The 18,451-nt window shown below is 42.0% G+C and overlaps 1 protein-coding gene across 1 annotated transcript in view; it reads left to right on the forward strand.

Moving 5' to 3' along the window:
* Positions 1-1,834, forward strand: part of ppm1aa (protein phosphatase, Mg2+/Mn2+ dependent, 1Aa) — a 112,614-nt gene extending 110,780 nt beyond the window's left edge. Inside the window, exon 6 of the mRNA XM_072271305.1 lies at positions 1,730-1,834. Coding sequence (XP_072127406.1) covers positions 1,730-1,819 — 90 coding nt within the window. The 3' untranslated portion in view covers positions 1,820-1,834. The remainder of the gene's footprint in view (positions 1-1,729) is intronic.
* The last annotated feature ends 16,617 nt before the right edge of the window (positions 1,835-18,451 follow it).

Below are 18,451 nucleotides of genomic sequence, written 5' to 3' on the forward strand. Positions count from 1 at the left end.
CAGAGATGGATCAAGTGAATTTAAGGGTAGGGTGGAAGTTAGAGGCAAAGTTGATCAACTTGATGAGCTCAGCATGGATGCATGAAGTAGCGTTAATGCAGTTGTCAATGTTGCGGAGGAAGAGTTGGGGAGTATACCTGGGGAAGGCTTCAATGAAGAGGCATGCATAGCTGGGGCCCATGTGAGTGCCCTTGGCTATACATCAAGCTTGGAGAAAGAGGGAGGAGCCAAAGGAAAAAATTGTTCAGGGTGAGGACCAGTACTGCCAGATGGAGGAGGGTGGTGGTGGAGACAGTTTGGTTGGTTCTTTTGTCAAGAAAGAGGTGGAGAGCTCTGAGCCCTTCTTGATGGGGGATAGAAGGGTATAGGAACTGAACATTCATGGTGAAAAGGAGGTGGTCAGTGCCAGGAAACTGGCAGTTACTGAGGAGAATGAGAGCATGAGAAGTGTCGTGGATGTAGGTGGGAAGGGACTGAACCATGGGGGATAGAATGGAATCGAGATATAAGGACATGAGTTTAGTGGGGCAGGAGCAGGCAGAAACAATAGGCCTACCAAGTCCATTTTGTGGATCTTGGATAAAGTTCACATGAATATTGCCTGCGTTGAAGAGCTTTAGTTATAAGGAGAGATTAGATAAACTGTTTTTCCTGGAGGTTAACAGCTGACATGATAAAGATATATAAAATATGAGAGGCAGACATAGGGTAGATAACCAGAATTTTTCCCCTTGGTAGGAGTATGTAAAACTAGAGGGCATATTGAATGAACTACCAGAGGAAGAGGCAAGAAGAGTAACAACATTTAAGAGACATCTGGACAATGAATGACCAAGGCATTGAAGGGATATGGAATTAATGCTGGCAAGTGGGATTAGTGTAGATAGATAAAATAGCTGGCATTAACGTAGTGGGCTAAAGGAACTACCTTTATACTATACTGAATTTTTAGTATTTGTGAACTGTTAAACTTGATATTAATCTCTAAATTTGTAGTTTATACATAGTTTTTGTTTCCTAAATTTAAAAAAAAATGCTGGAGGATCTCAGCAGGACAAGTAGCATCTATGGAGAGAGGACAGAGTTAATGCTTTAGATCAAAGACCTTTCATAAGAATTGAAAAGGTGAGGAAATAAGCATGTATTGAGGGACTGATCAGGGGAAGGATGGAGAGAACAAAGGGAATATCTGATGGTGTGGAGACAAAGAGAATACAGACTACTCAAATCTGTTGACGATATCTGGTGGTGAATACTTTTTAATTACAACTGATCTGTTTCACAAAGGTGTAAATAGAAGGAGATGAGTGCTTTAGAATGGAAAAAAGAAACAATTTTGGAACTATGAAATACAGAACACAGCAGTTACAAGAAACCTAAAATAACAGAGAATATTGGAAATACTTAGCAGTATTACAGAGAGAGAAATAATGAGTTAACATCATAGATTGATGACCTTGCATCACAACTACCAAATCTGTCACAAGACAGAAATTTTGAATTCAATATTGCATCCCAAGGACTGCAATCTACCTGAATGTAAGATGAGGTGTTGGTCCTTGGACATTGGTTGATTCAGATTCGCTTGGTCTCTGCTCCAACATAAACACTCCATTTTGTCTATGTTTAACCCTGTCTTTCTAACAACAAAAACTAATTTTCTCATTTTTTCCCAGTTCTGTTGAAAGCTCAGTGATCTGAAATGTTACATTTGCTTCTTTCTCTACAGGTGCTGCCCAACCTGACGAGCAATTCCAGCGTTTTTTTTCTTTTCTGTTTTTATTACAGACTTTCAGCATCTTCAGTGGTTTACTGTTAGTAGTTTCTAATACCATCTTATTGAAAATATTTGCACTGTAGAACAGAGGGCATCAATTGCTGGAGGAAGTATAGACCTTATAAAATGAATGCAACTGCAGTTTCTGAAGTTTTATCTGATCTATGAACCTGAACAATTGTATCAGACCTTCAGTTAAACAATATTAATAGTCAAAGCAAAATTACCAAATTATAATAATTATAAGAGAATTTATTGCATTTATTTGATCTCTAATAGGGACTGCAAACCACTGCTTGAATTGTAATTGAAGACTTTAGCATTACATTTTGATGCAAAAAGTTAAAGACAATTTCCTTTGCAGGCTTTCAATAGGTCTATGTTTTTTTTTACTTTACTTAAAATTGTCTGCTCATGAATTGCCTTGTATAAAAATAAATATAAATTGTCTAGAAAAGTATGTTTCTCAATGTTGTTACCTTTTGTGATATAAGGTTTTTAATTTTTTCTTCAGTTTTCATAAATTTCTGTTAAATTGCTTTGATTAATAGAAACTGCAGTTGGTGTATTCTTTCAAAGCAGGGGTAGAAATGAAGACTGCTTCAAAAAGAGATAAATAAAGTATCTATTTCATTTTGCCTTCTATGTTATTCCAAGTGGACAATTTATATGAGATTAGTTTACATGAAATATCTGAGTATTCACTATTTGATAGAATATTAAATACACAAAGAAAGAAAAGCTATTGCAAAACAATTTAAAGGTGAGAAGAGAGAAATTTAATAGAGACCTTTAGGGTGAGATTTTCCATATCGAGGGTTGTGAATACTTGGAACAAACTACAGTCGGCCCTCTGGATCCGTGGGGGTTTGGTTCCGGGACCCCCCCACGGATACCAAGTTCCGCGGATGCTCAAGTCCCGTATATAAAATAGAGTAGTATTTGCATATAACCTACACACATCCTCCCGTATACTTTAAATCATCCCTAGATTACTTATACAACCTAATACAATGTAAATAGTTGTTATACTGTATTGTTTAGGGAATAATGACAAGAAAAAAAGTCTGTACATGCTCAAACAATGAGTGCTGGAGAGAGAACTTCCGGGGTTTTTTCGATCCCTATCCGCGTTGGTTGAATCCGCGGATACGGAGGGCCGACTGTACTAGAAGTATGGCATACAGTTAAGTACAATAGTTGAATCAGAAGGGAATAAGAAGGATATGGGCTAATGCAGGCAAAGGGGATTAGCGTAGGTGGGCATCACAGTTGCCATGGATGAGATTGGCTGTAAGGGCCTGTATATTTGCTGTATACCTCTATTTAAAACTAGAGATGGCTTTTAATTTAAAATTAGATGACTGATTCATTGTAAAAGCACCACACAGTTTCTGACATTGCTGTTTTATTATAAATGCATTCATTTGCTTTGTAGTAAACTTTCATGAAGACTTATGTAAGTTTGCATTCCAGAAATGGCCATGAATCCTATTTATACTGAATATCATTTATTTTTCCATTGACAGATATACTTTATTAATCCTGAGGGAAATTTGGTTTCATTACAGCCGCACCAACCAAGAATAGAGCGTAAATATAGCAATACAAAAACCCCAACAATCAAACAACAAAATGCAAACTATGCCAGATGGAAAATAAGTCCAGGACCAGTCTATTGGCTCAGGGTGTCTGACCCTCCACGGGAGGAGCTGCACATTCGATGGCCACAGGCAGAAACGACCTCCCGTGCCGCCAAGTATTGTATCACGGTGGAATGTGGCCGAAGTCCAACAGTAAAAAGTTCAATATCCAGTCTGCAAACACGTTCCTCGATCGTAATATACCCCGGATTGCACCATCCATTGTTAACCAGATCAGTAAGCACGCAACTCCTTTACGCTTACCGCTCTCGGTGCACTTCCGGTCAGCCGGAACAGTATTACCCACCGAACTCCTCTTCTCCAAAAGTCTCTGTTGTCTCAACCCGGTCCTCTTTCCTCGGCTTTGTGATCCCCCTCAGCATCCTCTGTGTGTTTTCCTTCGGATTTCAGCAGGGGTGTCCGCCGCTCTGTTAGCTAAGCCGGCCGGGATTTGCTGGTCCCTGGAATACACAATGCGACCTTGCTTCTGTCCCGCGTGTCGGGATGTAACCATTTCCAGTGCTAAAGAAAACCCAAATAAAACTCTCTCTACCAGCATGTTAGAGAGGGTGCAGCTTCGACGTGTTACCGTGAGAAAAAAAAACAAAAAATAACGTAAATTAGTAACTGCAGAGTAGTAACTTGCAGGTGAGTTTGCAAAGCCGAATAAGGCTTTTATCTATTGGGAGATTTACCCTGAACGCTGTCGCAGTGATAAGTTACATAGACACTGATAGAGGCATCAACTCTGGGCTGCTAGTGGCACATTTTAAATATATGACATTACTAAAACTAAAGGAGAAACTCCACTGAAAATCATCTACAGGGTCAAATTCATTGACTGATTTCCTCATCAGAGAAAAACCAGTAGTTTAAATACCTTGTCGTGCTATATTAGGGACTACAAAGACAACGAGGCGCTGGTAGAGGGGTACACTACTGGGGGAGGGGGTTCAATCACTAATTCATGAAACTACATAAATTAGTGAAAGTTAAGGTTAAAGTGGTTCACTGCATTGAATAAATTAAAAAACAAAAATTTCAAAACAATATGAATATGAATGCACATATTAAAGTAACGTAAAATATATAAATCCTTCCTGTGTTTTAAAGTCTACAATATCTCCAATTTAGTATAGATGTGTAGATGATTTACAGATTATTTACATTTAATGGATAACAGGTGGCAATGCCATAATCTTATTAAGCGATTTCAAAACAGATTGCAAATAGCTGGCTGGATGAATAGGATGAAGAACACATTACTCCTGAATCTAATGATTTCAGCAGTGCATTAAGATGGTTTACAGCCACAATGACAATGCAGGAAATTCAACTTTAGAACCGCTTTAGGCTGCAGGGTCAAACAGCTCACCAGAAAAGAGCATCATACACTGTTTAAATCAAAACCTACTCAAATAGGCATGGTACAGGGTCAGGGAAACTATATGCCATGAGGCAATTTCTCAGCAAGTTGTTCACATCAGAAGGACTGTAAGTGATGTGTCTGGAAGCAGAGCAGCAGAGCTGAGAACAACCTGGGTGTGAGTCACAGAGTATTAGGGCAAGGTCTCTCCACCAAGAATGAGGACTTTGATTGCTTTTGACTCATGTCATCTCTTGTGCCATCAAATGCAAAACATAACTGAGAAGCAAACAACTGTACTAGAAATGGACTCTTCAGCCACATATAGATTAGGAACTACATTTTAAGAATTATTTTCATTTGTTCTCCATAAAATAATTATTTGGAATTTAATTTTAACATGCATAAAGTTTGGATTTTGTTTAGCATGTTTCAGCATCATTTTCATTGTCTATTGCTTTAATGCTAGCAGTATTTTTTATTGTTATGATAATGTAACTTTTTACTGATTAATTGTTCTGATAACAGCTTAAGGGACTGATTCTTCATAATGTCAATAACCCTAAAGAATTAAATTTTAAGAATGGTGGTTGCTGGGATGGTTTGAGCAATTTCACATTAACAGCTTCAGTTAGTTGTCTCTCTATCTCCACCAAGCCTTCCAATTTACTCTTAACAATTTTCATCGTTCAGATAATTATGTAATACCTGTAGACTGAGGGTTAAGATATTTTGATTAGCAGATGTAGGATGTGTACCGCAGATGATTAGATAAGTCTAACAGATTGTTCAACAAACATTTTAAAAAAGCTGTTTTCCTAATAGCGAAACATCTTTATTAATTGCCTAATCTTCAATATTTTATCACTAAATATTACTTCTGAATAATTAGGTGTTTATTTTTCACACATTAAACCTCAGCTGATATCAAGGTAGATCGGAAAAAAGTGGTTAAACAGGATAACTTGCATTAATTGTGTATAAAACTACTTTGTATTATAATACTTGTCTCAAGTTTGCCTTCTGTCAAAGCCTGTTCCAGGCAAGACCTTCACCCAATCTCCAGAAGGCTTAATCTCTATTTGTAAGTAGCAATTCTGTGTTGTGAGACAAAAATATTCAGAATCTGCTTAATGTTTTCTGAACTTTAACCAATCTTTCATCCATGCTAATGTGCTATTCAAAGCACTATGAGGTCTTATTTTATGTAACAACGATCTGAGAAGTATTTTTTAAAAATCCAAAAATACAACATCCTCTCATTCGACTTGCAACTAGACTACAAGTGTTCTCAAAAATAATGCCCATTAAATTTGTTGAACATGGTTTAAAATTGCATGCCATCATAATTTTGTCTATTTGTCCTCTTGTTCTAATTATTTTGCCTTTTTCTTTAAGCTTATACGAAACCTAGTCATTAGTTATTGGTGGGGTCAATTTTCTATCTGCAATTTATTGCTGCATTTATAATATAATGTTGATTATTGTAAATTTGTACACACGTACAATGTAATTGTAAAATAAACTCAGAAAATGAGAAAGAGAATTGTCCCATGAGCAAAGGGTCCAAGGATGTTATCTGTGTTAAGAGCCCTACTTCAGGATCTCTGATGAGATCACTGAATTCTTGAGACAATATAGACATACTCTGGGACAATGTTTTCTGCATTACCTCCTCTTGCCACTCTCCTCATAGCTGGCCCCACCTCAACCCACATTCCAAACCAACCTCCTGGGCCATTTCTTCCCTTGATTATCTTGACTGAGCTTTCCCCAGTTTTGTGGGATTTCTTTATTTTATATATTTTTGGAGATTAGTAAATATGGTTATTTACTGATTTTGCTATTTTTCATTGATTATCAGTTTCAGTTAAAAAGGATGGACTGTACAGTTTTCATCACTTTGCAATACATATTATTTCTCCAGGACACTGATTCACCTTCACATCTATTATTAGGCTGAACCAGACTACTTACAATCTCAGTATTCAGTCTGACCTTGGCCTGTACGTAAGAAGAAACATCAATTTCCACCTGAGCCCATTCAGTACCAAAGTCCAAACAACTTCTTCGTCCCTCAAGATTCAATTACCCCAATGCTTTAGTGGCTGCAATATAAAATTTCCAGCACTTCCATATTCCGTTGCTTATATCTGAAGTAGATCATCATATTTGAGAATGTTACTATGCAAGCACTTAGAATGAATTGGCAATCCAATACTCTTTTTACTTTTATTTCTGCTGTTCAAATTTCAGAAGCGAATTTACTTTCCTCAATTTAAATGAATTGTTAATTTGACTAACAAGCCTTCTAATAATGTGCAATTTGCTTTTTCTTTACAACCAAAGAAGCAATTCATTTTCAGTTTATTTCTCTATTAAAGGTTGGCTTAATAGCACAACATTATCTCCAACTGTGACTTTCTGAATGCAGCAGTAGGGAAGTTGACATTGACACAATTCAGTAACCTAGGTAAACCTATTACTGCATTTTTCAGCCAAATGACTCTCTCATTTCCAGGATAATAAAGACTCTAATTTTCATTTTATATGGAAGTTTGAAGAGAGTTAACTAGTGCTTGGCTGCTAAAGAGGAAATATGTAAACATCCCAACCTTGTAAACCATGGGATATGCAGACATAAGATACCAAAAAGGAGTACAATGCATGAGTGTACCATTACCTTAAATGACTTCTGATTTTATGCTGGCCCTGGCTCTGCTAGACTGAGCCTATTGCTGGTTTTCTGTCTCCTGGCCATGTAGGGCTCCCCTCCTGCCTGTAACTATAGGTAGTAATTGCATGTCTCTTCATATTGCAAGAGAGGGAATGTTATCTGTGTGATGTGTCCACTGGTAGTTTGTGTATGATGTGAGATGTGTACTTGTTACATACACCTGTTAGAGTGCATTCTCCAGTTACCTTATAAGGTAACCGTAGCCTTCAGCCAGGAGCAGATATCATCAGGTGGTTCCCAACCTTCACAGAGTGTTTCAACCCTTAACCACAATACTCTCCAGTTGGTGGGCCGGCAGTGGTGGTCAAATCACTGCCCTGGCTTCCAGCTTCCCTCCTCTCGCCTACTCCAAATCCAACAAGAAGCTCATTCTGCCTCTTCCCCCATCCTACGAGCTGCTTGTTTTTTGCTCCTTTCATCCAGGCCCAGATCTAACAACAACCGCCATGCTGATTTGGCTGGGAAACCTCTGCAGCCGATCTCCACAGGGAAAAACCATGCCTGCTATCCCTTGTCATTACACTCCTGCACTAAGGGCTGGTACTTCAAGTCCTTTCTCTCATGGGTCTCTTCCCATCCCTCCTCCCACGGCACAGTCAGCTCAACCAGAATAATTTTCTTGTCTTCGGTTGACCACAGTACAATATCTGGGTGTAGGGTTGTGTGCACCACATCTGGGAACAGCAACCTCCTTCCCACATCGACCCTCATCTCCCAGGACCTAGCCGTTAGCAGCAGATTGGGCTTTGGTTGTTTGGTTACAAAAGGCCTAGCTCCCTCTTTGATGAAGGTGATGGCCTTCCTCAAATCTGTGCCAGCTGTCCTCTTCTTGCATCTCTCCTGCTCTAGTGTGTCAGCAAGAACCAGAAGCACCTTATCATGGTGCCACCTATACCGTCCTTGAGTTAGAGCTGTTTTACACCCAGACAGTATATGAACCAGTGTCCCCTTTTGACCACAGAGCTTACAGTCAGGTCCTCTCTCATCCCCCATGTGTACAGATGTAATGGTGAAGGGTGTCATACACAGATCGCAAGAGGAAGGAAATACGGAAGGGCTCCAGTCTCCATAACTCTGCCCATGAGATCTTGCGCTTGGGCAGATCCCATTTTGTCCAGGCACCCTGGGACCCTTGTTCCGCTGCCTTTGACATCCGCTTCTCTTCCTCATGGATCCGTACTTCTGCCTGTACCATGTCTCGCCTGTTCCTTATGCTTGCATTTCCCCACTTCTGGAAGTGAACTGAGCCGAGGCCTTGCCGCCCAACACAGGGGTTGCTGATGATATCTCGCAGCTTCAGACAACACACTGCCTCCTCCACAGCTGCATTGGCTGCCCACTTGCACCCAGATCTGGTTGTAACGCCTGCTTGCTTTACCAAGATATCATTGGAATCTCTCAAGCTTAATAAGGCTCTGTATTTTGCCAGCTTGAATTCCTCCACAACAGATGACAGGGGAAGCTGCAGTTGCCCAGAACGAATGTAGAGGCCCACTGAAGAGAAGCTTGGGGGAACTCCCAACCACCTCCACAGGTGCTTGTTAGTTTTCCGCTCGATGCCCCCTACGGCAGTCATGGGGAACTCATAAAGTGTGAAGAGCCAGAGAAGCCTGGGCAGAATGCCGTATTGGTACAGTCAGGTCTTGAATTTACCCGGAAGTCCGGATTTGTCGATCTTCTTCAGACATTCCTCTGTCTGCTTCACAGCATTGGTGACATTGGCCCCATCTGTCAGTGACACATTAAACCCCTTCCCCAAGCATTTTATCGGGTTATCTTCGATGGAAGGGATGACCTCACCCTGAACTTGGAGGTTAAACTTGCTAATAACTTTGCCCTTTCTGATCACCATGCATCTGGACTTCTTAGCCTTGAAGGCCATCCTCGCCCAAGTGGCTACATTACCCAGGGTTTCCAATACCCATCTTGCTTGGACATGTGACACAGTTGTTATGGTGATGTCATCCATGAATCCTTGTAGAGCCGGCTGAACAATGCCTGACTCCAGCATAGGGCCGCGGATTACATCTTCTGCTGCTGATAATAGGAGGTTCATTCCCATAGTAAATAGGATGGGGGAGATGGTGCACCCTGTTGGAATCCTCTTCTGGAGGTCCTGCCAACTAGTTGTGAAATGGGCTGATGTAAACCTGGGTTTGAATCCTCCTAGGTAGCTGGTGATCATGTCTCGAATAGCCACTGGGATGTAGTAGTGGTCGAGTCCTTCTAGGATGAGGTCATGTGGAATAGACCTGTAGGCGTTCACAAGGTCTAACCAGAAAACTGTTAGGTCGCCTTTTTGCTGCTTGGCCTCATGGATTAAATGGCTAATCATTGAGGTGTGTTCCAGACACCCTGGAAAGCCTGGAATGCTGCCTTTCTGGATGGATGTGTTGATATAGCGGTTCTGTGTCATGTAAGAAGTCAGCCTTCTTGCAAGCACAGAAAAGAAAATCTTACATTCCACATCCAGGAGAGAAATTGTCCTAAACTGGGCAATTGTAGAAGAAACCCCTTCCTTTGAAATAAAGCATCCGTCTGCCAATTTCCAACTTGATGGAATAGTACCTTTGGCCCAGACCTTTCTCATGACCTTCCACAGCCTCCGAAGAAGTTTTGGGCATTTCTTATACACCTTATAAGATACGCCACTTAGGCCTGGGGCAGCTGATGCTTTAGCTTTCCAGATGATGTCCTGGATTTCCTGCCATGTAGGCTCCTTCACATTCAGCTCAATTGATGGATTTTTTGGTCTACGCACAGTCTGATTGGTTCCTAGTCCCTGACCCCTCTGTGGCTAGGGGTCTGGTTCCTAGTCCCTGACCCCTCCTCTACCTCTGGCTTCGAGCTGGATAGTATACCAGATTTTTGTTGGCCGAGAAGCGTCCAGGTGAAGCTGAGTGGATCTCTCAGAAACTGTGCTCGCCTTTTCTCTTTCTTCCTTCTTTGCTGTCACAGATGTTCCGCCCTCCGGAGTTTGCACAGCTTTTCCCCCAGCATACTGGTTAAGTCCTTGATACCTTCTTTTTCGGCCAGTGAGCTGGTTTTAAACCTCTTGTTGAGTGCCCTTAATTCGCCTCTCAAACGACAAATCTCCGTTTCCCTCCTATTTGGTTGCCGCGGTAACTCCAGCTGGCTTCTCCGCTCCATTGGGCCAAATCGTTCCTTAGCTAGATTGTACGCTATGGCTGTGAGTGAGTCGATCTTTCTGTGTACTGGACCTAAGGCAACTTCCAGGATGCCGTCTAGGTCATTACCGAACTGCATCCAGGCGACGTTGTCTGACGATCTAGGCCATTTGATCCTGTCTTTCCTTGACGAATGGATTGCGGTAGCCGAAGAGGACCTCACTAGGTCTGTTGTTCGGTGCTGAGGCGACTCAAGTGCGGAGAGATCTTCAGCTCTGTGGGGTGCTTCCTGGCTGGAATTCTCCTTCGTCTCACCGGACACTAAGTCCGTGCGCTGCACTTAGGTCACCACTGATCCATATCTAGACCTGCTCTGGAGTATCTTGAGCCCTCTGATGTTTTTGCAGACCCTCCCGCAATGACACCTTACCGTGAGTTCCTCTCCGGTCAGTGTTGTTTGCTTTAGCTTCCTCGTAGCCATGTTTCCTGACCTGGCCGTTGCCGGTATGACCGTCCTGTTAAGTCTCTCATCCTCCCCACCTCTCGGGAGACTCTGGGGGTACTGCTCTTCGTGTTCAGTCGTAGCTTGAGTGGTGCCCTCTTGCGAGTGCTGCCCACAAGGTTGCTAGCCTTGTGAACTTGTGCCAGTATTTCCTGGAGGTCAGCTGTCTCTACAGCATCACCGACCTTCCTCAGTTGCCATCCAGTCTTTCCTGGAAGCCACTGGTACAAACCAGAAATTATATTTGTAAAATGCTATTCATTTTTCTCAGTTCCTTTGTCTCCAACATACCCGTTCCCAGGATGAGGCTTTCCTTTTCAGGATATCAAAGATATCCTCCTTCTTCTTTAAGAAATGAAGTTTCCCTTCCTGCTCCATTGATGGTGCCCTCACTTGCATCTCCTCCATTTCCTGGACATTTGCGCTCTATCCATCTTCCCGCCCTCTCAAAAGAAATAGAGTTCATCTTATCTTCACCAACCACCCCATGAGCCTCCACACCTAGCACATCATTCTCCACAATTTCCACGATCAATTGGATCCTGCCACTAAACACATCTTTACCTCACCCTCTGCCCCACTCTCCACTTTCCACAGGGGACACTCCCTCTGTGATTCTTTTATTCATTCGTCCCTCCCCACTAATCTCCTTCCTGGCACAAATCCCTGCAAACAACAGAAATGCTACACCTGCCTATTCATCTCCTCTTTTACCTCTATTCAGGGCCCCAAACAGTCCTTCCAGGTGAGGCAACACTTCACCTGCGAATCTGTTGGTGTCATTGTATCCAGTCCTCCTGATGCAACCTCCTCAACATAAATCAGGGGACTGTTTTGTTGAGCACTTCCGCTCCATGTGCCAAAAGCAAAACTTCTCTTTAGCCAAACATTTTAATTCCTAACCCCATTCCTGTTCCAGCATGTCACTCCATGGCCTTCTCTTTTGCTACGATGAGGTGACTCTCAAGGGGAGCAACACTCATATTCCACCTAGGTAGCCTCCAATCTGATGATATGAGCACCAATTTCTCTTTCTGGTAATTTTTTCTCCTTCCTCTTCCCTTTTCTTCTATTCCCCATTCTGGCCTCTTACCTCTTCTCCTCACCTGCCTATCACCTCTCCTTGGTGTCCCTCCTTTCCTTATTCCTGTGGTCCACTCTTATCTCCTATCAGGTTCCTTCTTCTCCTGCTCTTTACCCATCCCACCTACTGGTTTCACCTATCACCTCCTAGCTAGCCCTCCTTTCCCTACTCCCACATTTTTATTCCAGCATCTTCCCTCTTCCTTTCCAGTCCTGAAGAAGGGTCTTGACCCAGAATGTTCACCATTTACTCTTTTCCATAGATGCTGCCTGACCTACTGAGTCCTCCAGCATTTTACGTGTGTTGCTCTGGATTTTCAGCATCTGCAGAATCTCTTGTGTTTGTATATATGAACGTTGTAATTGCTGTATGTGATAGATTACAATGAGGTGAAATGGGTTTTATGAAAGAATGTTAATTTCTGGGTATTGAGGATGTGGTGCTTTGACAGGGTAATGTTCAGTGGTGCTTTTCTTTGCAGAAGGGCCTTGTTGATATATTTAACCACACATATGAGGTCATTAGACTTCATCCAGTATTAGGATTAGATCCTCCCTGATCATCACTTACTACTGCCTTTTCATTTTGGGCTAGGAAGGCTAAGACTAAGTAGCACTTACATCCACTGTGATGAAATGCTTTGAGAGGCTGGCGATGAAATTCCTGCCTGAGAAGTGACTTGAATCCATTCCATTTTGCCTACTGTCAAAACAGGTTATCAGCAGATAGAATTTCATTGGCTCTTTCCTCAACCCTGGAACATCAGGACAGTGAAGATGCATACATCAGCATGTTCTTCATTGTCTACAGCTCTGCATTCAACACTATCATTGGCTCAAAATTAATCAATAAGCTCCAAGACCTCTGCCATAATGCCTCTTTGTGCAACTGAATCCTCAATTTCCTCATTTGCAGACCCCAGTCAGTTTGGATTGGCTATTACATTTCCACAATCACCATCAGCACAAGTACACCACAAGGCTGTGTGCTTTGCCCCCTATCTACTCACTTTACACTTATTGCTGACAACAATACCGTTGCTGGCCAAATCAAAGATGGTGATGATTCAGCATATAGGAAGGTAATTTAAAATCTGTCTCAATGGTGCCACAACAACCTCTCATTCAACATCAGCAAAACCAAAGAGCTTATTGATTAGAGGAGGAGGAAACTGGACATCCAGGAGCCAGTCCTCATCAGGGCATCAGAGGTGGACAGGATTAGTAACATTAAATTCCTTGATGTTATCATTTCAGAGGATATGTCTTAGGTCCAGCACATAAGAGCCATTACAAAAAGAGCATGAAAATGTCTCTATTAGAATTTTGTGAAGATTCCACATGTCATCTAAAACTATGATAAACATCTATAGGTACAAGGTGGAGAGTATACTGGTTGCATTGCTGTCTGGTATGGAAATACCAATATCCTAAAAGGAAAAGCCTATAAAAGTAGTGGATAGAGCCCAGTCCATCACAACCCAAACCTTCCAAACCGCTGAGAACATCTGCAAGGAGTGCTGTCATAGCAAAGCAGCATCCATCATCAAGGACTCACACCATCCAGGCCATGCTTGCTTCTCGCTGCTGCCATCAGAAAGGAGGTATAGGAGCTTTAGGTACCACACCACCAGGTTCAGGAACAGTTACTACCCCTCAACCATCAGGCTCCTGAACCAGAGTGGATAACTTCACTCATCCCTAACACTGAACTGATTCCACAAACTACGGACTTACATTCAAGGACTCTATAACTCATATTCTCAATATTATTATTATTATTTTGTTTTTCTTTTTGTATTTGCATAATTTGTTGTCTTTTGCACATTGGTTGCTTGTCCATCTTTGTATGCAATTTCTCACTGATTCTATTATGCTTCTTTGTATTTACTATGAATGCAGCAAGAAAATGAATCTTAAAGTTGTATATGGTAAATAGATGTACTTTGATAATAAATTTACCTTAAACTTTGTTCAGGAGTCCTTTGACCAAGATATTGGTGAAATGGAACATCAGTTCCAAGAACTGCTCCAGCATTCCAATCTGCTGTGCTCTCATGTCTTTAGTGTTATTGGTTATAGGTGGGAACGCAAATCAGGAACTCAAAGGCTGGGCAGTGAATGGAGATCCAATCAAAGTTAAAATCAGATGAAGGGACGGGGTGGTGCTGAAGGTAGTGAGTCATAAGACCATAAGACAAAGGAGCAGAAGTCGGCCACTTGGCCCATCAAGTCTGCTCCGCCATTTTATCATGATCTGATCTATTCTCCCATTTAGTCCCACCTCCCCACCTTCTCACCATAACCTTTGATGCCCTGGCTATTCAGATACCTATCAATCTCTGCCTTAAATACACCCAATGACTTGGCCTCCACTGCTGCCTGTGGCAACAAATTCCATAGATTCACCACCCTCTGACTAAAAAAAATTCCTTCGCATTTCTGTTCTGAATGGGCGCCCTCCAATCCTTAAGTCATGCCCTCTCGTACCAGACTCCCCCATCATGGGAAACAACTTTGCCACATTCACTCTGTCTATGCCTTTCAATATTCGAAATGTTTCTATGAGGTCCCCCCTCATTCTTCTAAGCTCCAAGGAATACCATCCAAGAGCGGACAAACATTCCTCATATGTTAACCCTCTCATTCCTGGAATCATTCTAGTGAATCTTCTCTGTACCCTCTCCAACATCAGCACATCCTTTCTTAAAGAAGGAGCCCAAAACTGCCCACAGTACTCCAAGTGAGGTCTTACCAGCGCCTTATAGAGCCTCAACATCATATCCCTGCTCCTATACTCTATTCCTCTAGAAATGAATGCCAACATTGCATTCGCCTTCTTCACCACCAACTCAACCTGGAGGTTAACCTTAAGGGTATCCTGCACGAGGCTCCCAAGTCTCGTTGGATTTCAGAACTTTGAATTCTCTCCCCATTTAAATAATAGTCTGCCCATTTATTTCTTCTGCCAAAGTGCATAACCATACACTTTCCAACACTGTATTTCATTTGCCACTTTTGCCCATTCTCCCAATCTATCCAAGTCTCTCTACAGACTCTCCGTTTCCTCAGCACTACTGGTCCCTCCACCTACCTTTGTATCATCAGCAAACTTAGCCACAAAGCCATCTATTCCATAATCCAAATCGTTGATGTACAACGTGAAAAGAAGCTGTCCCAACACGCACCCCTGTGGAACACCACTGGTAACCGGCAGTCAACCAGAATAGGATCCCTTTATTCCCACTCTCTATTTCCTGCCAATCAGCCAACACCCTATCCACGTATGAAACTTTCCCGTAATTCCATCTTGTTAAACAGCCTCATGTGTGGCATGGTGTCAAAGGCCTTCTGAAAATCCAAATATACAATATCCACTGCATCTCCCTTATCTAGCCTACTTGTAATTTCCTCAAAAAATTGTAATAGGTTTGTCAGGTAGGATTTTCCTTTAAGGAAACCTTGCTGAGTTCTGCCTATCTTGTCATATGCCTCCAGGTACTCCATAACCTCATCCTCGACAATCGACTCCAACAACTTCCCAACCATCAATGTCAAGCTAACAGGTCTATAATTTCCTTTTTGCTTCCTTGCCCCCTTCTTAAAGAGCGGAGTGACATTTGCAATCTTCCAGTCCTCCGGAACCATGCCAGAATCTATCGACTTTTGAAAGATCATTGCTAATGCCTCCACAATCTCCACAGCTACTTCCTTCAGAACACGAGGGTGCATTCCATCTGGTCAGGGAGATTTATCTACTCTTAGACTATTCAGCTTCCTGAGTACTTTCTCTGTCATAATTGTGATTGCGCACACTTCTCTTCCCTGCCACCCTTGAGTGTCCGGTATACTGCTGTCTTCCTCAGTGAAGACTGATGCAAAATACTCGTTCAGTTCCTCCGCCACCTCCTTATCTCCCATTACAATTTCTCCAGCATCATTTTCTATTGGTCCTATGTCTACTCTCACCTGTCTTTTACTCTTTATATACAAACGTTTGTACTTGAAAAAGCTTTTAGTATCCTCTTTGATATTATTTGCCAGCTTCCTTTCATAGTTCATCATTTTCCTCTTAACAATCTTCTTAGTTTCCTTTTGTAAGGTTTTAAAAACTTCCCAATCCTCTGTCTTCCCACTGATTTTTGCTTCCTTGTATGCCCTCTCCTTTGCTTTAACTTTGGCTTTGACTTCTCTTGTCAGCCATGGTTGCATCCTTTTTCCATTTGCAAATTTCTTTTTTGGAACATGTGTCTTGCACCGTCCTCACTTCTCGCATAAACTCCAGCCACTGCTGCTCTGCCATCCTTCCCGCTAGTGTCCCTTTCCAGTCAACTTTGGCCAGTTCCTCTCTCATGCCACTGTAATCTCCTTTACTCCAATGAAATACCAACACATCGGATTTCGGCTTCTCCTTCTCAAATTTCACAGTGAGCTCAATCATGTTATGATCACTGCCTCCTAAGGGTTCCTTCACCTCAATCTCTCTAATCACCTCTGGTTCATTACACAATACCCAATCCAGTACAGCCGATTCCCTAGTGGGCTCAACAAGCTGTTCTAAAAAGCCATCTCACAGACATTCTACAAATTCTCTCTCGAGATCCAGTGCCAACCTGATTTTCCCAATCCACTTGCATGTTAAAATCCCCACAATTATTGTAACACTGCCTTTCTGACAAGCCTTTTCTACTTCTTGTTGTAATTTGTAGTCCACATCACTGCAGCTGTTTGGAGGCCTGTGTATAACTACTATCAGGGTCCTTTTACCCCTGCGATTTCTTAGCTCAACCCATAAAGATTCTGCACCTTCCGATCCTATGTCACCTCTTTCTAATGATTTGATATCATTTCTTACCAATAAAGCCACACCACCCCCTCTGCCTACCTGCCTATCCTTCCGATACACCATGTATCCTTGGACGTTCAGCTCCCAGAGACATGCATCCTTTAGTCACGTCTCAGTGATGGCCACAATATCATACCTGCCAATCTGTAGCTGTACGACAAGATCATCCACCTTATTCCTTATGCTGCGTGCATTTAAGTATAACACCTTAAGACCAGTATTTAGTACTTTTTGCTTTGATTGCACTGCAACTTTATTGCGCTGCAACTCATCCCAATGGCTGTAAATTTGCCCCATCACCTGCCTGTCTTTCTTGACATCTTTACTGCTCACTATCTTAGATTTATTTCTGTTTTCCCCTTCCTCCGCTCTATCATTCCGGTTCCCATCCCCCTGTCAAATTAGTTTAAACCCTCCCTAACAGCTCTATTAAACCTTCCTGCCAGGATATTGGTCCCCTTCAGGTTCAGGTGTAACCCGTCCATTTTGAACAGGTCATACTTCCCCCAAAAGAGATCCCAATGATCCAAGAATCTGAAGCCCTGCCCCCTGCACCAGTCTTTCAGCCACACATTCATCTGCCTGATCCTACTATTCTTGCCCTCGCTAGCACGTGGCACAGGTAGCAATCCCAAGATTACTATCCTGAAGGTCCTGCTTCTCAGCTTCCTTCCTAACGCCCGGATGGGAGTTTGGGAGACTCAAAACAAAGAACTATACATAACAAAGGGGGCAGATTTCCCAGGTAGCTCCCAGTTTACAATTCCATGACCTTCGATTTGCTGTACAGTTTGTTGAAGGTGATCTGCATTCATTGTCAGATTAATTCTGCATGAGTGGCCATACACACACATTTGGTAGCACTGGAATCTAAAAGTGTTTAAATGCAACATGCACATGGAGGACCCAAAATCAATTTACAACATTTGTAAAATACGGGAAATACTCAATTGTTTTCAGTAATCAGCTTTCTAAATAATTGTGCACAGCATGTAAACTTTATGCTATTCAAGATAAATTTTCAGCCTTTATCCCTGACTTAATTTTCTTATTGATGAAGGCAGGCATCAAACACCACTCATTCCTGATGAATGCAAAGCTACACTGATAGGTGGGATGACCTGACCTATACAGGAAATCTAGTATGACCTTTGTAAAACTATCAGTGATGTCAAAAGACAATACCTGATCAAACTAGAGTCCTAAACCAACTGTCATGCATGGCAAGGCTTGCATGCTATATTGGGCTATAAAAAGAAATCGGGCAGTTTTGACAGCAACGATACATCCCTCTCCAATAAGTTCAATGCACATTTCAAACAGAATTTCAAAGATATGGCACCACCCACTGCCAACAGCCTCTGATGCT

The sequence above is a fragment of the Mobula birostris genome, chromosome 1, assembly GCF_030028105.1.
Source record: "Mobula birostris isolate sMobBir1 chromosome 1, sMobBir1.hap1, whole genome shotgun sequence".
Classification (NCBI taxonomy): Eukaryota; Metazoa; Chordata; class Chondrichthyes; order Myliobatiformes; family Myliobatidae; genus Mobula; species Mobula birostris.